At 38.7% G+C, this 25,870-nt stretch overlaps 1 protein-coding gene across 12 annotated transcripts in view; it reads left to right on the plus strand.

The window, feature by feature from the left end:
* The window catches only part of MLLT10 (MLLT10 histone lysine methyltransferase DOT1L cofactor), a 237,646-nt gene extending 216,792 nt beyond the window's left edge, over positions 1 to 20,854 (plus strand). For 10 of the 12 annotated variants that reach the window (XM_047868456.1, XM_047868453.1, XM_047868458.1 and 7 more), the window contains 9 exons: positions 3,561 to 3,678; positions 5,032 to 5,104; positions 7,897 to 8,051; positions 10,046 to 10,234; positions 10,663 to 10,751; positions 10,888 to 11,249; positions 12,288 to 12,384; positions 16,591 to 16,800; positions 19,096 to 20,854. In XM_047868456.1, the coding sequence (XP_047724412.1) occupies positions 3,561 to 3,678; positions 5,032 to 5,104; positions 7,897 to 8,051; positions 10,046 to 10,234; positions 10,663 to 10,751; positions 10,888 to 11,249; positions 12,288 to 12,384; positions 16,591 to 16,800; positions 19,096 to 19,140 (1,338 nt within the window). In that variant the 3' untranslated portion in view covers positions 19,141 to 20,854. The remainder of the gene's footprint in view (positions 1 to 3,560; positions 3,679 to 5,031; positions 5,105 to 7,896; positions 8,052 to 10,045; positions 10,235 to 10,662; positions 10,752 to 10,887; positions 11,250 to 12,287; positions 12,385 to 16,590; positions 16,801 to 19,095) is intronic. The other 2 variants (XM_047868464.1, XM_047868466.1) reach the window with 2 other exon arrangements.
* Positions 20,855 to 25,870: the final 5,016 nt, after the last annotated feature.

Here is a 25,870-nt window from a genome sequence, read left to right on the forward strand (position 1 = left end):
GAGAGAGAGAGAGAGAGAGAGAGAGCGCGCACGCGCAAGCGTGAGCAAGGGAGGGGCAGAGAGAGGGAGAGAGAGAATCCCAAGCAGTCTCAGTGCTGTCAGTGCAGAGATCATGACCTGAGCTGAGATCAAGAGTAGGTCACTTAACTGACTGAGCCATCCAAGCATGCCTTAACTTCTTACTTTGAAATAATTATAGATGTACAGTATATAGAAAAGTTGCAAAAGTAGTAGAGTTCACATATATCTTAGATTTCCTTCCTTCGGCCTCCCCAGAGTTAACAACTATTCTTATAGTGCCGGTAGATTCAAGGAGGATCTCTGTCCCTAGTAGCCCTTCCGCTTACTTGGGCAAGATAAAATTGGAATGTCCTAAGGTGGGTGGTTCTCTCCAAAAAGAATTGCCTGTCTTTTATATCAGGTCTCCTGAAGCAGACTTCTGGTGTGTGAATCATTGGCTTTTGATGCTCTTTTAAAAATTCCCATCTGACATACTCTGTGAGAGAAGTATGTGTATGTTGTTTTCTTTATTCCAGATTTCTTTTACAATGAAAGCTTTCAAGTGCCCTTTATGTTTCTTTACCAGTGTTTCTTTAGGTTCACATGAACTTCCTTCTGTCCTCCAGAATCTTAGTGCTTTCACTTGTTAAAGACAACAGAAAATTTTGAGTCTACAAAATGTCCAACATTATATGTATGCTCTCCTAAGTAAGTTGCCCCTGCCCACCTCACTTACCCTTCTTATTGCTACTAACTTGTAGAATCTTTTCACTAAACTGATGAGGGTTTCTTGGCCCAGAGGTGGCAACAAGCTTATCGTGGGTTCCCAACATTAACCATTCTAAACATCATTTCAGAAGTATTGGCTAAGCAGTGTCAGACATTTGTGGATTCATAACTCTTGTTACCGCTTAAAATGACGTTAATGACTTGAGTTTTAATGTAGAGTGGTTTAGATGTTTTAATACACCATAAAATGCTACCTGATAATATTAATAACTTTTAATCTCATTCCAAAGTTTCTGGTTTCAATAAATGCAATAATTCTTTAAAAACAAACTACCAGGTAATTTTTACTCATTCAGGGAATTTGGGAAATTGATCATTTAGGAGGATGAAAAATGTATTCCCATTTTAGGTTTTTATTTTATTAACTTTACTTTTGTCTGCCACCTTTATAAAATACCTACTTTCTTCTTTTGGAATTATGCTAAAGATGATTTATCTTCTTCTTGATGATAGTCATTATGCAAATCAGTTATTATGCAGTACTGCTCTGCATTTTGATCCTGTAGTATGGTGGGTCTAATGTGTGATAGAGACACTAAGATAATTTGAAGACTGCATCAAAAAATTTGAAAGCTAATAAGGATAAATATAAAGCCCTTGCAGGAAGAATTCTTCCTGAAAAAGGGTATTTCTGATTGGAGTAGGATCTTTTGATTCTTATCAAGAGACTAGGGCAGCTCATAAAACTGATAACCCAACTGGTGTAACGTTAGTTAAGTGTCAACCGTTATGACGACTGCACGAAACAGGAGAGCCAGAAGGCTGAGACGCAGGTTTAAGGCATCTAGACGTCCATGTTCTTTGAGCGCCACCTCACTCCTCTTTTTCTCTTTCTTCTCCTCCTGTCAGCTGTTGATTCCTGCTGCCAGCAGATATCTCAAGAAATGACTTTTCTTCCTCTTTCTAGTGAATTTTCCACTTTTTAATCTTTTATATGCTTAGTTGATCTTTTTAGAATTGTATCTAGAGTAAGAGCAAATCGGCTCTGCAAAGGATATTTTTAAGTGTAAGGTACCTGAGATGTTAGCACATGGGACTAGTAACATCTGTACTTTTCTGTTTGTCTGTTTGGTGGTTTTTCTTACCCTAAGTTATTTTATGAGTAACCAAGAGGTAAAAAAACAAAACACCTAGCTATATTTCCATTTATGAATTGTATATTTTAGTATGCTACACTACTAAATACCTGGTAAGCATCTAGTATGATCTTGAAGTTAAAATTATGACTTACCTTTTCCTGAGGGCTAATTGATTGTTAAGCAAGACTTTATGGTGTACATTTATTGGCTTTGTATACACATCTTTAATAGGAAGAAAAATGAAACCCAGAAATTGACCAATTAAACTTAGACATTGAAGAATGAACTAGGAAATATACCCTTTGAAACAGTGGAAAGCAAGGACATGATTCTATCTCACAGACTACTTCTGTGAATTGTAAAGTCCAGTTTTCATGCCCAGTAAGTTGGCCAGAAGCCATATATAATGTCAGGGTCTGAATCTTCCCAGAAACCCAGTTTATTTTCTGTAATATTTTGCTTTTTATAACTACTGTGTCGACATGTCTTGGTCTCCTGTGTGTAGTTAGTTGTACGTGTGGTAGAACATCCCACATCTTTTGTCCTACGATTACTTAGCCTCTTTATATTCGAATTGCTTCAAGCCTTTGAAATTCTTTTCCAGAATTCTGTTATGAAATAACTATACAATAATTTCATTTTATAAAAGGTTAAGTTTGATCTCATTCATGAAAAAGAATAAGAAGTCTGCTTTAAATCTATGGTTATGTTAAATCTGAAAAGTATTGAGGCTAGGAATAGCCTTCTTAGAGTAACAGTATTTTGTGTACAGGAGATTTGCTCCCAGAATGCCACATTTTAAGGTTATAATATTCTTAGAAAGTGGGAGAAAGCATTCACATCAAAGAAGGCATTTTTATTACATTGGATTACGCAAGACTTTGGCCAGCCTCCGTAGCGTCATCTGTTTAAGGGTTCATTTTCCCTTGTTTGGCACAAGGCCCAGTAGAGGCCCTCAGAATTGTGGTTAGCAACATGAATGAATTACAAACTTTGGACCAGCTCTTCAGTTAGTGGAGCTGGCTTCCTGCCAAAAAGACAGTGCCTTATATGGGGTCAGGGCAAAGCTGTGATTCGTTGAGCTCTGCATTGTATAGAAAACATACTTGTGATGCCTGTTTGCTTTCTTTTAAAATAAAAACAAAACAAAACAGAAAAAGCAGCAGGCTTCCAAGTCTATCAAAATAGGAAGTAACAGAATAGTGTGCAGGTTTTACTAATGACAGAGTTAAGCAATGGAAATATAGCTCTGTGTAGTTAAAATACTAAAAGTAGAAATTGGCCCTTTTGACCTCCTTAGCCAGCCTGTGATGTAAGGGACTGAAGCATTTGTTAGACATCTGTTGTCTACCTGCCTTTATTTTGTAAATGGTTTAATAAGATTAAATAATTAGTCATATGTTCACATGGTTACCATGCCACTGGGTTTTGTTAGTGACTAGATACTTTGAAATTAAAGTTAGCGTAGTTAACTTTGAATGTGCCAGTCTTTGTTTTTTTTATTTCGCATTATTTCAAAAAAGTTGAAATGTTGGAATGGTAAAACAAGAAAGAATAAAATTTGCTCTTTAGAAAGTCAGGGATGTTTGCTTATATTCTTAGGTTAGAGAAAACAGTTGCTAGGTCTATTAGGAAAAGTGTGAAGATATTTTCTAATATCATTCATTTATTTTTGTAATTCTTTTCATTTAGGCAAATACCCTATCTGGATCTTCTCTTAGTCAGGCACCATCTCATATGTATGGCAATAGATTAAATCCAAATTCATCAATGGCAGCTCTTATAGTTCAGTCTGAAAACAGTCAAACAGGTAAGTTTTCAAGAATTTTTCAGCTCTCCCCCAGCGTAAATCCCGCCCCCCCCCCCCCCCATCCCTGCCTTTGGCTCATTTTCTTTGAAAAGTCTAAAGGTGTGGTTAATACAGGATTGTGCCCACCCCCACCCCCAACCAAAAGAGTCACAGTTGGAAGTAAATAGTGTGCGGTGCTGCAAAATAGTGATGTGCTTTTTTTACTGTCTGAAATGTAAATGTTTAAGCAGAGCCATCAGCAGGCAGGAATGCAACAATGTCTCCTGTGACTTTTGTGATTGATGTGTTCAGTTCTCAGTTCTGTGCAATGAAAGTAACATAACACTGGGCTTTTCTGTGAATAGCCTAAACCTTTATTTGCATAATTCATGAAATTGCATTACACAAACTTGGTTAAGAAAAAATCCTGTTAGAGAATTTCTACAGTGTTTAGTAATCCTGTGAATTTTTACCAGTTGACATTTTGTAGCATTTGCCTCTTGTACTGTTTTAATGAGCCACTGGATTTGCTTTGTTTCATTCCATCCTTAAGGATTTGTTGACATGTCCAAGTAGTCATGCCTGTTTGGGGGAAGGGAATGGGTTTAGCAGTTCACCAAGAATGGATCAGTCATGTCTTTACCCTTTCAGGTCAGAGGTTACCTGACTCAGAATAAGGGGAGGACAACCTTGAAAGAGGCCAGATAGGGTGATTTTATAAGGAACTGACTGTAGGGGAGACACAGGTTACTTGCCAGGCAGAGATATTTGGTGTTACCTAAGAATTATTTTGAAGAAATTAATTTTTTCCTTTTAAGTCCAGCATGCTATCTTCCTACTTGTTTTTGTCAATTTAAATATTTAGTGTTATATTTAACTTTATTCTTGGTGTGAAGATCCGTGTAATATGTGTAATTTTAGTTATGGTGTGTGGCTTTATGTCGTCCACTATGTATTTTATGACTTGTCTTGGGATGCAAAGTGTTAAAAAATACAAAGCATAAGGATTTGCTGTGATAAGCATACAGATTAGCTGTCCACAGCTGTGATTCATTACTTTAACCGTAGAAATTAAAAGTGGCTGAGGGGAGGGTACTGCAAATGCAAACCACGCTTCTGTGCTGTAAAATTGAAAGGAATGAAAGAATGGAACATAATCCATGGCCTTCTACACCCACAAAAACGTGTAGGGACAACGCCTTACATGCCACAGTTCAGCAATTCTGAACTAGCAACATACTAGATCTACTTTCAGAGTAACTGCAAAGTAGTGGTAAAGGTTTTATGTACGTTTTAGGGAAAATCAGGGCAAGAGCTTAAAACCTCTTATCTAGCGAGAGTCACTTTATCAGCTATGAAATATTTACACTGCAGATCAAGATCTCGGAGACAATGGCCGCAGCCTTGCTGGCAGAGGAAGCTCACCCCGAGGAAGTCTCTCACCGCGGTAAGCGCTGTTTACTCTGCAGAGGCGAGGCAAAGGAGACGTTTGGAGATTTGGAAACTACTTTATCTCCTATCAGAGCACACATTTGTGAGGCTGTAAAAGCATTCTGTAGATAAGAAGCCTGTCTGGACAGTCAAGAAAAATGATTCTCAATTAATTTGAATATTAATTTAAACACATGGTCAGACTTTAAGCTTTTAGAAGGACCTACCTTTTCTTAGATTTCCAGTCAATTTGAACTCTCTTGTTTTTATCATTTGTACATTTAGCGACTGGTACTGTTAAATACGTTAATTTGGCTAATTCTTTTTGGTTATGAAATAGTCTTTAAAACCTCTCGAAGCTACCGACTCCAGGCTTTCAACTTAGGGTTCCAGTTTTAGCTCTGTTGTAGGCAATGCACTTGAACCCTTTCATCTCCGGTTCCTAGTTCTTGGGGCTCATTTCTGAATTCCCTCTACTTCTCGGGGCTCCTGGGTAGCTCAGTCGGAAGAGCATGGGACTCTAGATCTTGGGGTCGTAAGTTCGAGCCCTACATTCGGTGTAGAGATTCCTAAAAAAAATAAACTAAATAAAATAAAGTAAAATCCCTCTAGTTCCTAAAATTGTTTGAATCAAAGTATAATAAATGTTTTACATTGTTCTGTAAAATTGTCTTAGATATTATCTGAACGAACTTAGGTGCCTTAAATATCTCTGATAGGAGATAAAGGAGTTAGCAGGACACTCTTAGCAAAGTTCTACTGAAATGGTTGAATTTTTCTGAGCACAGTCTAAATGCCCACATCTTCTGTTCTCAGTGGGGAGAATGGCAGAAGGGAATATTGTGCCAGCTTATGGAAAACAGTCGAACTTTAGGCCCTAGCTCTCTTTTTATTAATTATATACGACTTTTAACTTCTATACCTTCTTCTAGTTTGTTTGCTCTCTGCTGTCTAATTTTGTAAACTGTGCCTCAAGCGTGGTTAGACTGGGTGAGAATGGAGAACAGAAGGAGAGAAAAGCCCATTCTGGAGTCTTTTTTTTTTTTTTCAACTATGCAAACTTAAAAATTCTATTAAAAATTAAATTTTTCATGCGATGATACTGTTAGTATCTGTTGTTGTATTGCTGATATATTGATAATGTCTGTTAAGGAACATCTTTATCAGTAGATTAGTTCAGTAACGTCGAATTTTGCTATTTTCTAGTGGTACCACTCACTAGGTGTGTCTTTTCCTATAAAATTCTTGGATGACCTAAAAGTAGTAGTATTTTTCATAATTGAGCACTATAGGAAATGAAATATTTCTTCTTTTGAAACTAGGAATCAGAAGCACACAATGATAACATCAACGACTAATTTGTAATTTTATGCTGTGATTACTTCTGTACTATTCTATTATTCTTCTTTTCAAAGTAGAAAACTAGGCGGACTTTTGCTCGTGTGTTTAGTGGAGGAAGCATGTCCATGTTCCCCTCTTAAAATATCCTAGAAACTACCCAGAAATTCTGCGAGATCCCTTAGTGCTATTTTGCTTAGCACAATAGTTCTCAGGTTTTCATTAGCTAAATGGAATTTCCAACAATAAATCATACTAAATTATTTTTAGCATATATTTCCAACTTTATATTATCCTTTAAAAATCAGCCTGACATGTAATAGCCTAAAGTATCCTGGCATAATGTATTATTTGAAGAGGGATGGTCAACTATATGTAGCATGTGATGTTTATGTGTAGAATAAAAAACCTCATTTGTCTAACTTGTTATTCAAAGAGATTTTTATAGAGAAGCATACTGAGGCAGTGGCAGAACACCGGTGGTTGTTAGAGACCTGAGTTGTGGCCCCAGCTCTGCCATTTATTGGCAGTGTGTCTTTGGACAAGTCACTAAAGCCCCATCTTGTTTCCTCCTGTAGAAATGGAACCAATAAGCCACGCTTTTGACTTCTCTCTCTCTCTCTCTCTCTCTCTCTCTCTCTCTCTCTCTCTCTCTCTCTGGGTTGTTCTGACGATCATATGAGATAATTACATGGAAACACTTTGGAAACTCCAAAGCCCTTTACTAATATATTATGTTAGTGTAGAGGCTGGAGACCAGAAATGGGCATGCTTACCAATTTAAGACAAAAAGTGGACGAGAGAACATTATATATTTATCTTAATATAAGTAATATTTGCTTTGAAAGAGTTAGTTATTACCATTTGAAGTATAGGTCTAAGACGTTTTAGAAAAATGTGTATAAAGGGCTCAAATAAAAATTTACTTTGGTCTTGCTAATGCTCCTTAATCCTGAAAATACTAGAAAATAAGTATTTTTTACTTTAAAACAAAGGGTTCCTTCAAAATCATCTTTTTACTGATATTTGAGATTCTGTTGATTGTGTATTAAAATGCTTTCTACATTATTATAATTGTACAGTGTTCCTCTGGTGTTTTGCATATTAAAGCAGAATTGTGGAACTCTTCTTTTCTGGCTAATTATTTTAAAGTTTTCTAATACTATCTTTCCCTCCTTTGTCTAAGGCTGTATCAAGTTCTTTTACAGCTTATTTCAGAGATTATTGGTGTTGTGTTTATGTGTTCTAGTGGTTTTTAATTACTGAGTCTAGCCAGCTATTCCTGTGATTTTTATAATTTGGGGAGGAAGAATGGTAATTACTCAATTTTAGGGTGGATAATGGTTTTATCATTCTTCCAGCATAGGCAGCCTAGAGTTAGAAAACTTGTACGGGAAACGGGCCAGCATAAGGTAAGAAGCGTAAATGCACTCTCTTTCTGTTTAACCTGAGAGTTAATATTTTCAACAGATCTCCTGTAAGCAGCTTACAGATTCGCTATGATCAACCAGTCAACAGCAGTTTGGAAAATCTGCCTCCAGTAGCAGCCAGCATAGAACAGCTTTTGGAGAGGCAGTGGAGTGAAGGACAGCAGTTTTTATTAGAACAGGGTACTCCTAGTGACAGTAAGTATTCTTTTCATGTCTTTACAGAAAGATAGATGGACAGACAGACAGATGGATGGATGTAACAGACACACTTCATCAGGAGTAGCAGTGAAATTATGAAATATGTTTTCTGTAATATGGTGAGAAAGTATAGAGTGGTGGTTTAATAGGGATTCTACAGTTTTACTACTGGACTTCACTTTACCTGTTCTTAACAATATGATCTTGGGCAAATTTCGTGATGTCAGTATGCTTTAATCTCCCATTTGTAGAATGGGACTAATAATGTACCTATATCATAGTGTTGTTTTGAGGATTAAATGGCATAAAAAATGTGAAGAACATTGCGTAGCTCATAGTAAGCACTTATCTGTTGAGTGGTTATTATTACTCTTTTGAATTAGTTTCACGTTGGTACTTTGTTCTTACCAGTTTTCACATTTTGCTAAAACACGTGAGTTACATCTTCTCTTCACTTGTTGGAAGAAAACTTGCTTACCTCTAGAGAATTCATTTTTAAAAATGCATATAGTCAAGTATGGCAAGCTGTCTTCCTAATTTTACAATTTAGATGAGCAAGAATAACGATTACTAAATTACATACAATTTTCATTCATTAAATATCATTCACTTATTAAGTTGTATCATATATCTATATCTATATCTATACCTATATATATATCTTTATATACATATTTAGTATTTCCAGTGTTAAGTATTATGGAGGGCCATGGGTGAAAAAAGCCAAAAAAGCAAAGTTCCTGTAAGTGGTAGGTACCTGGAGAAGCTGGGATAGTGTTAAGGATATATATTTTGGGGGGAAAAAATAGATGGTTTTTTATCATTTGGGGATATAAACTTTTGCTAGTTTATTATATTAAAACAAAACATTTTGCTTCTTGTTAGTAGACAAGTGCCATAAATTGTGGGGTTTTTTGTTTTGTTTTGTTTTGTGTGTGTGTGTGTGTGTGGTTTGTTTTTTTTTTTTTTTTTTTTTTTTTTTTTGGTGAATGGTGCCTTGACAAAAAATGCTAATTGTGAGGAAATTCATGCCGGGATAATCCTTTAAACATGATAGCTGGAGGACAGGTTTAGCTTAGTCTTATTGCATCTCATTTGGGTACACTAAGGACTTCTTTGTGGGATTTTGAAGAGGAGGGATAAAAGTTAAATCCTTGGGAAATGACCACAGACGGCTGTACCAGTACAGTTGTGTCTTCGGAAGGCCCTGAGGGCATGTTAAACAAATACAACTTTTAATACGTACATAGAACTTTTAAAGCGTCCATCACCCTGGCATAACTACTCTGTGTTGTCAGTTGAGACGTCCGAGTTGTGGAAGGAATCGAAACTGTATTTGAGGTGTCGAGGCCGGATGGAAACGGCCTCGTTTACAGACAGCACACGCCTTCCTGTGGGAGTTGGGATGTGGGCTGCGGTGCGCGCACACTGCTCCCTGCTGGGCAACGTGTGCAGCAGCAGGCCGGGCGGCTCGCCCTCGCTGAGCGGAACCGAGCCGCGCGGGCGCACTTGCGCTCTTGATTGCGGTGAGGGATATTGGAGGGATTCTTTCCCATCTGAACTACGATTTGAATGAAGGATTGGGGCAGGCACTTCGACTTTGTGATTAGGTTTTTATTTTGGCGAGAATAAAACGTAAACGTTCTATCAGTTTTGTTTGAGAAATGGAAATTACCTGAACCAAGTGGGCGGATTTTTTTGATACGTGGCAACAAAGTTCCCAGAAGGTATTATCCAGGCCCACTATCCCTTTATGCTTACATACACACACATACATTATGCTGTATTTATTTATTTCCCAATTTATATCTACATATAAATTTAGAAATAAAAGGAAATTTAGAAATAAAACCTAGTAATATAAAAGTGCTTTACAGAATTTCCGCTTTCCTATTTTAACTTATTTCTAAAGTTATTGACACTTAGGTCTGTAAAATACTTAGTCGTGTGTGGGAACTTGTCCTTATTAAAGCCATCCAAATGTTTGCTAGTTTTAGGAATGCTGAAGTCATTACATCAGCTTCAAGTTGAAAATCGAAGATTAGAAGAACAGATTAAAAACTTGACAGCCAAAAAAGAACGTCTTCAGTTACTGAATGCACAGCTCTCAGTGCCTTTTCCAACAATAACGACAAATCCTAGCCCATCTCATCAAATGCATGCATTTTCAGCACAGAATGGTAAGTGTGAAATGTTTATTTTGTATCTAAGGGAAAGTAGGATAGACTCTCAATATCTTTTTCATAATAAGTGAATAATAACTGGTTACCAGTTACATGAAGATGGTTAAGAGAAGGAATGATAGCTTATTCTCAGAGAACGTGAAGAATCTGTTAAGTGATCGACTTGAATTTGCTCTGACTTCTTTAGTACATAATTTAACGATAATAGTTATTTAAACGTGTAGTGATCTCTATTGATTTAAAGCCATAGTCTTCAATAGAGGTATAGATTTTCCCATTTAAACTGGTATTAGAAATAGCAAGACTTAATATTTAAGTGTTTTTAATGTGGGCTCCAGGATAAGCTTTTTAGATAAGCCTTTAATCTTACACATGACGTAATTTAACAGGGTAAATAGGTTTCTTTTTGTCTTTTATTATTCTAGCTCCTACTACTGATTCCTTGAACAGCAGTAAGAGCCCTCATCTGGGAAACAGCTTTTTACCTGATAATTCTCTTCCTGTGTTAAATCAGGTAATTTGGGTGTGGTTAGTTTCATTTCTCTGTTTTTCTGATGAACAATAGTAGATCCCATTAAATGGCTTCAAATGATTTTACACAGTTCTGCTGTGTTCTTCCACACTTAAGTTTCTGTTCCTTCTTGCATTAGGACTTGACCTCCAGTGGACAGAGCACCAGCAGCTCTTCTGCTCTTTCTACCCCACCTCCCGCTGGGCAGAGTCCAGCGCAGCCGGGCTCAGGCGTTAGCGGAGTTCAGCAGGTCAATGGTGTGACAGTGGGGGCACTGGCTGGTGGAATGCAGACTGTAACATCCACCATTCCTGCAGTGCCTGGAGTGGGTGGAATAATTGGAGCTTTGCCAGGTAACCAACTGGCAATTAATGGCATTGTAGGAGCTTTAAATGGGGTTATTCAGACCCCTGTCACAATATCACAGAACCCTACCCCCCTCACCCACACCACTGTACCACCTAATGCAACACATCCAATGCCAGCCACACTGACTAACAGGTAAGAAACTCCACTTAATTATACTTTGGGTTTTTCCGTGCCACACAGTACTAGTGCTGTCCATGCGTTAGATTGGGAGTTTTAATGTGCTTCTTGTAGATGCAGTCAAAGAAATTAAAATCCAGCAAACTTCTAGGCCAACTGTGTTATCGCGAGAACTGTTTTTGAAACTTAAGTCATTCAGATTAAAACAAAATGAAATCACTGTTAGTAGCAAAGCATGAAATATATTCTGTGCGAAAAATTTCATTCTTGATCTGTGTTCTCTCCCCTTGTACCTTCATCCCCTTACGATACCTTCATGTATCATAAATTCCGAAGAAAAACAGTATTGTAATGAGGTCACATATGAATATTGATTTCTTAAAATTGAGCTATGCAATTTTGCTAATTTTATAATCAAAGCTTTTGGTACCGGTGAAGGTCAAATATTTATCTTGAATTTCCAGTGAGTGAAACTGTTTCATTGTACTGGCATTTCATTTGACTTCAAAATAGGGAGACTAAAGCCATGTTGTTATCGAACATACTTTTGAGGAATAAATCATTTTAAATGGATTGCAGGGGATACTAGTAAACTATCTCTTCTGGCTCCCTTTTGATTGGTGCTTAATTTTACTGACCATTGGGACCATTAAAAAAAAAGGTTAGGTCAAGTCAATTAGTAGTTGAAATTCTTTCTTTGTTTTACATATGTCTTACTTAGTATGGGTTAAATTCTCCTTAAATAAATAAAAATTATTACATGTATGTTACAAACATTTAAATTTCTATGCCATAAAATACTTAGTGCCTTCTTGGTGTATAATAAGAAGGAAAACAAAACGTTTCTTGACAATGTGAATTCTTGTTTATCTGTATACAGAGAGAAAGGGAAATAAGATATTTGTACATGATTTTGTGATCAGAAAGTGTTGTGTTTAAAAATTTGACTTTGCTAACTTATTGAACGTCAAGTTGTAAAGTTGTCTTTCATTTTACATGTTAAAAACCATTAAAGGTATCTAGTAGAAAGTAAGAATTGTAATCGTTTTTCAGTGCCTCAGGACTAGGATTACTTTCTGACCAGCAAAGACAGATATATCTTCACCAACAGCAGTTTCAGCAGTTGTTAAATTCTCAGCAGCTCACGCCAGTAAGTTCTGCGTTTTGATAATACTTGATTTTTATTAGGAGCAAGTGACCCAAGTTGTAATAGGCGTTCAGTGTGGGTATAGGTTATCCACTTTGTGAACAGCATTATGGGATGCGTCACCCAAAAACACTTTGTCTTGCCATTTGGTATAGTCTGTGGTACCTGTGGCGACATTATTACCTATTCATTTACGAGTATTAGACCATGTAGCGTGGTCCTCTTGGAGACCATGGTGATGTGATGAGGGCGACTTTGTATTTTCACGGAGTTTCGCTCTGACGGTGGAGATGGACGATAAATACATGTATAGCTTTTGGTAGTGAGGTACTGAGAAGAAAAATAAAGGAGGATGAGGGGACAGAGGAACAGTGGGACGGGGGCCTTTCTACATAAGAGAGTCTTGCCTCTTCGCGTATGTGACTTTTGAGTACAGACCTGAATTAACAGTTGAAGGAGCGTGAATTTGGGCCATGGGTGAATGGAAGGGAGACAGTTGTGAAAGACTGCATGTGTTTATGTTGTGAACACTAGAAAGGCCGGCATGACTGCAGAATAAGACAGAGGCTGGTACAGAGGAAAGGAGGTCACAGGTGGGCCTTGGTTGGCCGTCCGGGGCAGGAAATTTAGATGTTAAGTATGATGAAAAGCCGTTCGTGTTTTTTTAAGCTTGTCTATTGTGGAAATTGTCAAATGTGTCAAAATAGTATATAGTGTACTAATCACCTCGTTTTAGTAAGTATCTCAGCTTTTAAAATCTTGTTGCGTATAGCCTCACTTTTCCTTTGAGGATTATTTTAAAGAATTAATTGGAGGATGTGAACAGAATAACAGTGATATAACAATTCACATTTTTAAAAGATCGGCTTAGCTGTTGCATGGGAGATGGTGGCACAAGAAGAAACAGGGAGGCTGCTGGAGTAGTTCGCAGACAAGATGTGGTGTCGCAGAACAGTGTAAGTAAGGGCAGGCGACTGTCGGGGATTGTGTATTTTGAAGATAGAACCAACAAGACTTGTTTGTCAGACATTCAAGGTAAAGAGGAGTCCTAAACAGTTGGGTGTTGAGTCTTCCTGAGATCTGGAAGACTCGGAGGAGCAGCAGGTTTTGCCGAGAAAACGGAAGTTCTGTTACAGGCAGGCCGAGTTTGCCACGTGTGTTTAGATGTTCAGGTGAGATGTGGACGGGACAGTTGTAGGAGTCTGGAGTCCAAGGAAAGGATGCAGAAATATAAATATCTGAACAAAGGTAAGACTCAAGTTGTGTAAAATGTTTCTGGGAGGACAAGAACTGACCACTGGATTTGGCTGTCTAGAGGTTTTTGGCAGTTGTGCTTTTGGTGAGAAGTAAACGTGGTGTCTTGAAGAAGAGAGGAAGAATTGACCAAGATTGGAAGTGTGTGTGTGTGTGTGTGTGTGTGCACGCGCGCGCGCGTGTGCCGGGGGTGGGGTGGGGTGGGGGGACGGCGTGCCTGGCTGGCTCAGTTGGTAGAGCATATGACTGCTGATCTTGGGGTTGTAAGTTCGAGCCCCGTGTTGGGTGTAGAGATTTACTTAAAAACAAAGTGTTTAAAAAAAGAAAAAAAAAGATTGGAAGTGTGTGGCTCACATGCAAGGAACTCTGGCCCTGTGCAGTCATAAACTTAAAGCGAGACGGGGTTAGATGTGGTCAGTGACTCTGTCCAGCTCTATTTCCTTAGCGTACTTCATTGAGTTGGACTGCTTGGAGAATGCACTATTTAATTAACTCAGAATTTTAGCCTTTGTTTGTAATTTTTTTCTAAAATGTGTCTACTGCCTGGGTGGGGTGAGGGTGGTGCCTGGGTGGCTCAGTCACTTAAGTGTCAGACTCTTGATCTCAGCTCAGGTCTTGATCTTGGATTTGTGAGTTCAGGCCCCTCTGTGGGCTCTGTGCTAAGCGTGAAGCCTACTTAAAAAGAAAAAAGTGGGGCGCCCGGGTGGTTCAGTCAGTTAAGCGTCTGACTTCGGCTCAGGTCATGATCTCCCAGTTCCTGGGTTTGAGCCCTGCATTGGGCTCTGCACTGACAGTGCAGAGCCTGCTTGGGATTCTCTCTCTCCCCCTCTCACTCTCTGCCCCTCTCCCACTTGCTCATGCACACTCTATCTCAAAATAAATAAACTTAAAAACATATTTTTAAATCTTCTTAAAAAAATTAAAATCTTTGAAAATAAAATGTATCTACCCACTTTTTGCTTTAGTCAAAAATATATTGAAAATACTTGTTTTGATTCTGGATCATCATTTTCACTGTTACTGTTCTTACGGTGGTAAAAAGAGAGATCGTATATAAATTCTTCTTTAATGGTTGCACTAAATTGTGGCCTTGTTTTCTTATCTCTTTCTCATCTTAATGTGAAGTACTAAAATTCAGTTTATTGGGGGTTCTTCCTGTTAATCAAGATTATAATAGTCTCATTTCTAGAACATGGTCGATTAGGAGGTTTTAGCATACTGTTGCTTAGAGGCCACAAGAACCGAAGTGGTTTAAACTCTACCTTTTCTTTGTCGGCCAAGGTTGTGGGGTGACATTTGTTCCTTTACAGGCATCACGTTTTATTTTAAGGCGTACTTACTTCTCTCATTTTAAGAAAAACTCTTGCTTGGCCATCCCCCAGCCCCAGCAACTGCTGCCCCGTTTTTCTGCTTGCCAGAATGGCCTTCGTACTGCTGAGTCCAGTGGACAGTTGTCGTTCTTCTTCCTACTTGATCTGGCAACAGCATTTGACAGAGTTGATCACTCCCTCCTCCTTGCAAACTTTCTTCCCTTAGCCTTCAGGATACCACATTATCTCGGTGTTCTTCCTACCTAACCATTCATTCCTTTTTAGCCTCCTTTCCTGGGTCCTCCTCCTCTTCACCTCAGCCTCTCAGTTTTAGAGTATCCTAGATTTCAGTGATCTCCTCCTCCAGTCAAAGAACTTAAATCCCATCCTCCATTCCAGCTTGAAATATGTGTGGATGTTCCCTCGTCAGCCCAGGCCCCTCTCTGGAATTTCAGACTCCTGTATCCAGCTGCTTATTTGAGATCTCCACTTGGGTATTTTAACGGACATTTCAAGCATAACACGTCCAACACTGCACTGCTGATCTATTACAAACCTGCTCCACCCGTAGTTTTGCCTACCTTAGCCAAAGCCAGCACCGTACTTGTAGTTGCTCAAGCCAAAAACCTTGCAGTCATCCTTCATTCTTGTCTGATGCCTCACATTGAATCCATCAAGAAGTCCCAAGTCAGACTGCATCCCTCCTCGGCTTCCCATATTCCTCTGAGCAGAAGCCAGAGTGTTCACGGCCTACCACCGTGAGGCCCACATTTCCCACGTGTCCTACTTGTGCACTTGTCTCTTGCCTGCCCCCGGGCCCCTGGCTGTTCCCTGATCACACTGGGTATACCCCCACATCGCCCCTTAGCACTGGCTGCTTCATCGGTCTAGAAGTCCCCTCCCTTCCCCCATACCCACGTAGCGAATTCCCTCCTTGCCTCCCAAGTCCTTGGCTAAGTGCGAACTGCCCTGACCTGTGTGTTTCAGACTTTCACCCCTGCTGTACTGTCTTACCCTCCTGTTTACCCGGATCCTTACCAATAATCACATGGTAACATTTTTGTTTGTCTCTCCCTCTTCCCCCCACCAGGCTGAGACACAGAGGGCAGAGATTTTTTTCCCCCCACTGATATGTCTCAAAACATTGGCTGGCACATAGTAAAACACTCGAGAAATAAAATACATATTTGCTGCAAAGAATAGTCTCATAACTACAGCAAGAGAGCACTCTCTGTTGACATGAATGAGAAATTGGAAAGTGTCTTTAGGTTCCCAGAATTGAGAATGAGAATGGCCTACCTTCTGAAGTCAGATCCAGATAACTTGTGACTTCTAGGCTGCTGCTGCCCTTCATTATCATGGATAACCTAATTTGAATAGAGATCTCCTATATTGGTTTGCCCTGTTTTGAAAATACGCCATTCGCTGATAATACAGACATTTTATAGCAGATGGTTATTACCTAGTGCAGTGTATTTTTCTGGATGAGATACTCGTTTTCTTTCTTAGTAGTATGAATGTGACCTCTATTTAAATATCTAGTATTATCTAATGTAAAGAAGAAAACAGAAAGTCAGGCTTCACTGCCTGCTGAATTCTGTGCCTGGGATGGGAACTCATCTTGTCGCACATGTTCTTCCCTAAGGAACAACATCAGGCCCTTCTGTATCAGTTGATGCAACAGCACCACCACCAGCAGCACCACCAGCCTGAGCTACAGCAGCTCCAGATGCCTGGGCCCACGCAAATACCGATCAACAACCTGCTCGCGGGCACCCAGGCGCCGCCGCTTCACCCCGCGACCACCAACCCCTTCCTCACCATCCACGGCGACGGTGCAAGTCAGAAAGTAACGGTAAGTGTCTTTGCTTTATCCTGTCTCGTGGAATTAGGGAAAGAATTGTATTGATTAATCAGAGATGACTGTCTCTAGTTTTCCTCTCTCACTGTTTTTTAGACGTATTATTCCCCTGATAATTTCATCTTAAAACCAGTTGTTCCAGCAGCTGGCCAGTGTGAACATGAAGGACCCAAGCCAGCTTCTATGTCCCCTGAGTATATTGGTTTAAATTTGTGCATATGGTTTGAAGGACGTTTTATAATTTAGCAATTTGAAAATGAAAATGTATTTTAGCTATGTAGTAAGTGGTATGGGACAGTCCATTCAAAAGTTAATAGCTGGGGTTTTTTGAGGATCTCTGTCTAATCAATCTGTAATTATAAAACCAGTCTAGATAATTTTGGAATATTTTTATTATTTTGCTTTAAAGTACTTTCTAAAACTGAATTATATTTATAATAAGATTAATGCATAAATTTTAGGGCACTCCAGTTACTCTGCCAGATGAATTTTAAAAAGAAAGTAAATCATAATCACATTTGTAATGGAATTTAAATTTTTTATTAATTTCCTTTAACTGACAGCATCTTACCCTTTCACCGTACACGTGAAGATAAATTAAAAATAAATGCAGGGACAGTGTACTGTCCATATAGCAGCACACATTTTGAGGCTGTTTCTTTCTATTAATTCCCCCCTTCAGTCAGGTCTGCTTTACTGGAGTATAAATGTTTCCCCTAAATTCGAGTTCAGGGCAGAGCCGTGTTAGAGGAAGGATATTGGGATAGAGAATGGAGACTGGACGTCAGGAAAAGGAAGAAGGGAAACAATGAGGTGGGACACTTGGCAGATAACGGTGTGGAAAGTCACCATGTTTGCTCTTTTCTGTCACTTTGAAAGCTTGCTGTGTGCTGTGCTCTTCGTCCTCAGAAGCTTTAGTTTGTCTTTAGTGAACAAGGGTTGGTTCAAAATACAGGTTTATTGGTTGTCATCAACTCTTCGGTGCCTTTGCCCCACTGTTTCTCTGACTTCCTGATGGTGAATACTGTCATTATCACAAACCTAGTCACCTCTCCAGTGTTTCCCAGACGTGGGAAATTTCAGTGATTCTGTATTCAAGTAGGAACTTCTTACACCGTTTTTCTCCTTTCTCAATTTTTTTCTTGTGTTAAAAAAGCAAATTACGGGTTTACCCTGAAGGTAGTGGGAGTTCAGTGCCACTGTTAACCACTGCAACAAAGCAAATACTGTAACAATAACAAAGCGAGTCAAATGAATTGTTTTGCTCCCAGGGCATATAAAAATTACACTATACCGTAGTCTGTTAAGTGTGCGGCAGCATTATGTCTAAGAGAACAAAGTACATACCTTAAATCGAAACTGCTTTTCATTGCTGAAAAAGTGCTAACATCTGAGCTTTCGGCAAGTTGTAATCACTGATCACAGACCCCCATGACGATTATAATAATAATGAGAAAGTTTGAAATACTGCAAGAATTACTAAAATGTGGCATAGAGATACGAATTGAGCAAATGCTGTTGGAAAATAGCAGCAACAGACTTGGTTGACACAAGGTTGCCACAGACCTCCAGTTTGAGGGGGGCGCAATAAAGCGAAGCGCAGCAAAACGAGGTGCGCGTGGATTTATAAGCTGCCCTTTCCTGAGTTGTACCGGGATGCATTTTCTAATGGAATGCATATTTTAATGGAAAAGCTTTTGGTTTTAAAATAATGGAAAACCACAATAGTAAATAAGGAAAATAAGCAGTATGACCTAATGGGAGAAAAGCAAGGCTGGGAAATAATATTTCTGAGTACCCTACTCTGTGTTATAATGTTATCTCCGTTAGATACAATAGTATGTGTGATTTCAGTCTTTGAAGACTTTAAAATTTTTTTATAGAGAGTAAAAAGGAGACTCAAAGAGATTAAAGCTTAAGGGACAAATAGGACATGTGGGATCAGAACTATGACTTTCTTAGTTCATTTTCTACAACACCATGTTACTACTTTTGTGGAAGAAGTCAATTTGGGGGATGATATTTACATCCGTTCTCTACTTCTGACCTTCAGGTGGGCACTTCTGTCTTTGTGCCCTGCTGAAGTTAATATAAAGCAGCCAATAATGTTTATCAGTAAATTCATGTCTTTATATTGTGCGGAGAAGTAGTCATGCCAACTTGTAGAAGATTGGAATAACCATATGTACCACCATTTATCTCAGTTTTAATCCCAGTTTAAGAGAAGGTTACCTCAAGTGTGGGCCACAAATTCGTTTAGCTAATGCCTTTGATTTTGTTTAACTGCAGAGACTTAGTGATAAAACTGGGCCTGTCACTCAAGAGAAAAGTTGACACTTGAGAAACCTCTAGAAATTGCCTCTCCTGCTGCTCTAGCACTTGATCTGGCTGCCATTGCAGCCCTCCTACACCTATGAAGAAATGCGACAAGAAATGAACTGCACAGCAAAGGATTAATTGCCACAAGGACATTCTTGTAAGGCTTTGATTAATTTTCTTGTTGCTTTGTTGCACTGAAATGGAATTTCCATGCCCCCCATCCCTCAACCCAGATTTTTTTGAACTTTGAGAAAAAAATTTAATAACTAACTTTTGTCAGTGAAATAATTTACATGCAATGAATTTATCAACCTAAGAGAAATTTAATATAGTTGGTGCACAACTCATTTTGTTATAAATTGGAGAGATGAACAGCAAAACTAAAGACGTGTTCCATTATAAACTTTGATTTTGTTGTACAAGTTGGAATATGAAATACAGTCTTTTGTTTGGGTTACAGTATGCTTGCTCTGTGAGTCCGATCTTAAGACAGATTTTAAGGAACTGTCCCAATTTCTTCTATTGGAGTTTTATTGGTTAAATATTGCAAATTAATAGGTCATCAACTGGGACTTGGCAATCTTTGTTCTAAAAATTTTCTTTATGATGGGATTTGGCCAATTTTGGTAATCAAGTTAGGCTGGTAATGTCTGCTTCTGCTAAAGGTAATTTTCTTTTGCTAAACACTTTTTTTTTTTTTTAAAGTGCTTAGACCTACTCGTGTTTTAAAGTTAACTACTCATATTTTGAGTTAAGTGAGTTCTAAGGCTGCTGGGGGAACCAGATCAATTCAAAGTGAAAGATTTCTTTCAGAAAGAGGGGCCACTCTGGAAACTGCTGGCAGGGTTTGGCCTGAATCAAGTGCCTGTTCGTACCTCCGTTGTGTTGAAACGGCTCTGGACAGCCGAGCCTGCAGCGTCGTCAGTCCTGTGAGTAGTGGGAGCAGTCGGTGCCGCACAGCAGCCTTCCCCGTGCTTCTGCCTTGATTGAAAACTTTCTATGCCACTGTAGATAGCTCAGGCAAAACTATTACCTGGGTGTTTATCCACTAATGAGTCACAAGAAAAATGAGTGGATTTGGTAAGGTTTTTAGTTTATTTTTTTTACTTTGTTTTTTTTTGTTGTTGTTAATTTAAACAGCTTCCCGTTTACTGACGGTGATTTCAAACAGACCGAACAACTGCAGTTCCTGAAACAGGTGAAATCTGTATTTACAGTCCTTACACTTGGGGTAGCCACGCCCCTGGGGTGACGCTATGGCAGAGTAGAAATTAAACAATTGGGGATGTAATCACTGAACTGTTCTCAAATGTGTGAATTATTAGTGGAAAAGACCCAGCTGTAATTAGACCTCCACTGTGTACTTAGCTGGAAGAACATGTTAATTCTGCAATATGTCTCTTGGTTAAACATTGCACAGTTCTTACCTCATTTCTGTAAATAAGGTTTTGTGAATCTGTTTTGTATTGTGAAAAATTCATAACATTGATATTTTGATTTGTAATATTTCTAATTGGTAGATTTAATTGAAAAGTAAAATTAATTTATTTTTATATGTTCAGGGGAATTTTAAAGAAAGTCAAATCTTTTGTAGATAATTAAAAAAATCGGTGTGGTTTATTTTACTTATTTAACCCACTGGTTGTTATTCTGTAACAATTTGTATAAATGGTAAATTTTGAATGTGTTGTTATTTTACCTAGATGTAAAATTCCACATGTATTAAAGAAAATGTACAAAGTTTTTGTTAATAAAATTTAATAATGTTTATAACTCTGTGTCATTTCCTTTTCCCAGTTTTGTTAAGATATAATTGACATACAGTACTGGGTAAGCTCCAGGTATATAGTACAATAACTTGACTTCTATGTATTGTGAAATGATCACCACAATAAATTTAGTTACCATCTGTCGTCTCCTGCAGGTGCAAAAATAAGAGAACGAAAACAGTTTTGTCTTTGTGATTAGAACTCTTAGTATTTACTCTCTTAACGACTTTCACGTGGTCCTACCGTAGTGTTAACTGCCATCGTGCTGTGCAGTACCTCCCTGGTACTGATTTATTCTAGAAAAATGGGACATTTTTACCTTTTGACCACATTCATCCAATTCTCTCATCCAGGCCCCTTCCTCTGGAAACCACAAATCTGATCTTTATGAGTGAGTTTGTCTATCGCTCTCTCACTCTTGGGCTCTTTTTTAATAGATTGTAGATGGCATGTATGAGATCATGCAGTATTTCTCTATGTCTGTCTGGCTTATTTCACTTAGCATAATGCCCTCAAATTCCATCCATGAGTCACAAACAGCAGGATTTCCTTCTTCCTTATGGTTGAGTACTATTCCATGTTATATGTGTGTAATATACATATTTCATACCATGTGTGTGTGGGGGGGGGGAGAGAGAGAGACAGAGAGAGAGAGAGAGAGAGAGAGAGAGAGTGTGTGTGTGTGTGTATACCACAGCCTCTTTATCCATTCATCTGTCAGTGGACACTTGGGTTGTTTCCATGTCTTGGCTTTTGTGACTAATGCTCAGTGAACATGGGGTGCAGAAAGCTCTTTGACATAGTGTTTTTGTTTCCTTTAGATACGTTACCAAAGGTAGGAATGCTGAATCATATGGTGGTTCTATTTTTAACTTTTGAGGAACCTCCATCCTGTTCTTCACAGTGGCTGCACCATTTTACAGTCCCACCAACAGTGCACAAGGGTTTCCTGTTCTCCATTTCCTCACCACCATTTGTTAACTCTTGTCTTCTTTTTTTTTTTTTTTTCCCAACGTTTTATTTTATTTTTTGGGACAGAGAGAGACAGAGCATGAACGTGGGAGGGGCAGAGAGAGAGGGAGACACAGAATCGGAAACAGGCTCCAGGCTCTGAGCCATCAGCCCAGAGCCCGACGCGGGGCTCGAACTCCCGGACCGCGAGATCGTGACCTGGCTGAAGTCGGACGCTTAACCGACTGCGCCACCCAGGCGCCCCTGTTACCTCTGGTCTTCTTAATGATGGCCATTCTAACAGGTGTGAGGCAATATCTTGTTACGGTTTTGTTTTGAATTTCCCTGTTTTTTTTTTTTTTTTTTTTTTTTAAATTTTTTTTTTTTTCAACGTTTATTTATTTTTGGGACAGAGAGAGACAGAGCATGAACGGGGGAGGGGCAGAGAGAGAGGGAGACACAGAATCGGAAACAGGCTCCAGGCTCTGAGCCATCAGCCCAGAGCCTGACGCGGGGCTCGAACTCACGGACCGTGAGATCGTGACCTGGCTGAAGTCGGACGCTTAACCGACTGCGCCACCCAGGCGCCCCTTGAATTTCCCTGTTAATTAGTGATGTTGAGGACTTTCTTATGTACCTGTTGGCCACGTGTATCTTTGGAAAAATGTCTGTTTGGGTCCTTTACCTGTTTTTAAAATTGGATTATTTGGGTTTTTAGTGTGTGTGTGTGCGCGCGCGCGCGTGCACGTGTGTTTTGAGTGGTATGAGTTCTTTATATATTTTGGATATTAACTCCTTATCTGGTATGTGGTTTGCAAATCCCATTTCATAGGTCTTTCCATTTTGCTGATGGTTTCTTTTGCTGTGCAGAAGCTTTTTAATTTGACAGAGTCTCACATACTTCTTTTTTATTTTGTTGCTTGTGCTTTGGGTTTCATACCCAAAAAATCATTGCCAAGACCCATGTCCAGGAGTTTTTTTCCCTATGTTTTTTTCTAGGAGTTTTACAGTTTCAAGTCTTACATTTAAGTGTTTGATTCATTTCAAGTTAATTCTTGTGAGTTGTATAAGATAGGCATTCAGTTTCACTCTTTTACATGCGACTGTCCAGTTTCCCCAGTGCTGGGCATTATTGAAGAGACTGTCTTGTCTTTATTGAGTATTCTTGGCTCCTTTGTGAAATACTAGTTGACCATACATGCATAGATTTATTTCTGGGCTCTTGATTCTGTTCCATTAGTCTATGTATCTGTTTTTAGGCCAATCAGACTGGTTTAATAACTATGGCTTAATAATGTAGCTTGAAATCAGGAAGTGTGATGCTTCCCACTTTGTTCTTTCTCAAGATTACTTTGGCTGTTCAGGGGCCTTTGTGGTTAAATACGGATTTTAGAATTGTTTTTTTTTTTTCTACTTCCGTAAAAAATGCCATTGGAATCTTGATACGGATTACACCGATTCTATATATGGTGGTTCAGTAGTAGGACATTTTCACAGTATTCTTCCAATCCATGAATGTGGGATACCTTTCCATTTATTTGTGTCTTCAATTTCTTTCATCACTGTAGTTTGCAGGTTAGAGATCTTTTACTTCCTTCATTAAGTTTATGCCTAAGTATTTCCTTGTTTTTGATGCTGTTGTAAATAGGATCATTTTCTTTATTTCTTTTTCAGAGAATTCATTGTTACTGTATAGAAATACTACTAATTTTTCTATGTTAATTTTGTATCCTTAACTTTATTGAATTCATTGATTTGGTCTGTTTTTGGTGGAGTCTAGGATTTTCAATACTAGGTTGAATAGGGGTGGTGAGAGTGGGCATCTTTGTCCTCTTCCTAATCTTAGAAGAAAAGCTTTCAACCTGTTGCCATTGGATGTGAGTTTAGCTGTGGGCTTGTCATGTACGGCCTTTATTCAGTTGAGGTACATTTCTTTTTTTAAAACATTTTTTAAATGTTTATTTTTGAGAGAGAGAGACAGAATGTGAGTGGGGGAGGGGCAGAGAGAGAAGGAGACACAGAATCCGAAGCAGGCTCCAGGCTCCGAGCTTGTCCACACAGAGCCTGACGTGGGGCTCGAACCCATAAACTGTGAGATCATGACCCAAGCTGAAGTCAGTTGCTCAACCGACTGAGCCACCCAGGCACCCACATTTCAAATTTTTTTTTATTTAAAAAAAAATTTTTTTTTTTTAACTTTCAAGAGCGAGAGAGAGCACAAGCAGGGGAGGGCAGAGAGAGAGGGAGACACAGAATTCAAAGTAGGCTCCAGGCTCTGAGCTTGTCTACACAGAGCCCAACACAGGGCTCGAACTCATGAACCATGAGATCATGACCTGAGCTAAAATAGGATGATCAGCTGACTGAGCCACCCAGGTGCTCCTAGATACATTTCATTTATACTGAATTGGTTAAGAATTCTTATCACGAATGGGTGTTAAATTTTGTCAAATGCTTGTTCTGCATCTGTTGAGATGGTGATCTGATTTTTTTCGTTGTGTGAATGTGATGTATCACATTGATGTGTGTATGTTGAACCATCCCACTTGATCATGGTGAATGGTCTGGGTTTTTTTTTTTTTTAATTTTTAACGTTTTTATTTATTTTTGAGACAGGGAGAGACAGAGCATGAACAGGGGAGGGTCAGAGAGAGGGAGACACAGAATCTGAAACAGGCTCCAGGCTCTGAGCTGTCAGCACAGAGCCCGACGTGAGGCTCGAACTCACGGACCGCAAAATCATGACCTGAGCTGAAGTCGGCCGCTCAACCGACTGAGCCACCCAGGCGCCCCGGTCTGGTTTTTTTAAAATATAATTTATTGTCAAACTGGCTTCCATAGGAGTGATCTTTTTAATGTGCTGCTGAATTAGGTTTGCTAGTATTTTATTGAGAATTTTTACATCTGTATTTATCAGGGATATTGGCCTGTAGTTTTGTTTTTGTAGTGTTGTTTCTGGCTTTGGTATTAGGGTAGTGCTGGCCTCATAAAATGAGTTTGGGGCATTCCTTCCTATTTGATTTTTTGGGAAGACTTTGAGAAGGATTGTTGTTAATTCTTTCAATATTTGGTAAAATTGACCAGGGAAGCCCAACTGGCCCTGGGCTTTTTTCTTTGCTGAGAGATTTTTGATTACCGAGTCAATCTTATCAGTAATTGGGCTGTTCAGGTTTTTTTATTTCTTCCTAATTCAGTGTTGGTAGGCTTTATGTTTCTAAGAATTTTTCTGTTTCTTCTTCTTGCCCTGTTTGTTGGTTCATAGTAGGTTCCTATGATCCTTTGTATTTCTGTGGTGTCAACTATAATGTCTTCTTTTTCATTTATAATTTTATTGGATTGGATCTTCTCTCTTTTTTCCTTGGTTAGTCTAGATAAAAATTTGTCAATTTTATCAAAGAACCAACTTTTAGTTTTGTTAATTTTTTTCCTGTTACTTTCCTGTTCTCTATGTCATTTATTTCTGCCCTAATGTTTGTTATTTCCTTTCTTCTGCTAACTTTGGGCTTAGTTTGTTCTTCTTTTTCTAGTTCCTTGAAGCACAGAGTTAGGTCGTTTATTTGAGATCTTTGTTTCCTAATGTGGGTGTTTATTGCTATGAACTTTCCTCTTAGAACTGCTTTAGCTACATCGTATAAGTTTTGGTATGTTTTGTTTCCATTTTTATTTCAAGCTGCTTTAATTTCCTCTTGAATTTCTCTTTCAAACCATTGGTTGTTCAGGAAAGTATTGTATAATTTCCATTTATTTGTGAGGTTTCCAATTTCTTTCCTGTTATTTTCTAGTTTCATACCACTGTGTTTGGAAAAGATACTTGGTATGATAATCAGTCTTGTTGAATTTGCCAAGGCTTGTTTTGTGGCTCAACATATTTTGTGTCCTAGAAAATGTTGTGTGTGTGCTTGAGACGAAGGTGTATTCTGCTATTGTCAGAAATTTCTTTATGTCTGTTAGGTCCATTTGTTCTATTGTGTTGTTCAAATCTGCTGTTTCCCTTATTGATTCTGTCTGAATTGTTTATCCGTGTT

This window comes from Prionailurus viverrinus, chromosome B4 (genome assembly GCF_022837055.1).
Source record: "Prionailurus viverrinus isolate Anna chromosome B4, UM_Priviv_1.0, whole genome shotgun sequence".
NCBI lineage: Eukaryota > Metazoa > Chordata > Mammalia > Carnivora > Felidae > Prionailurus > Prionailurus viverrinus.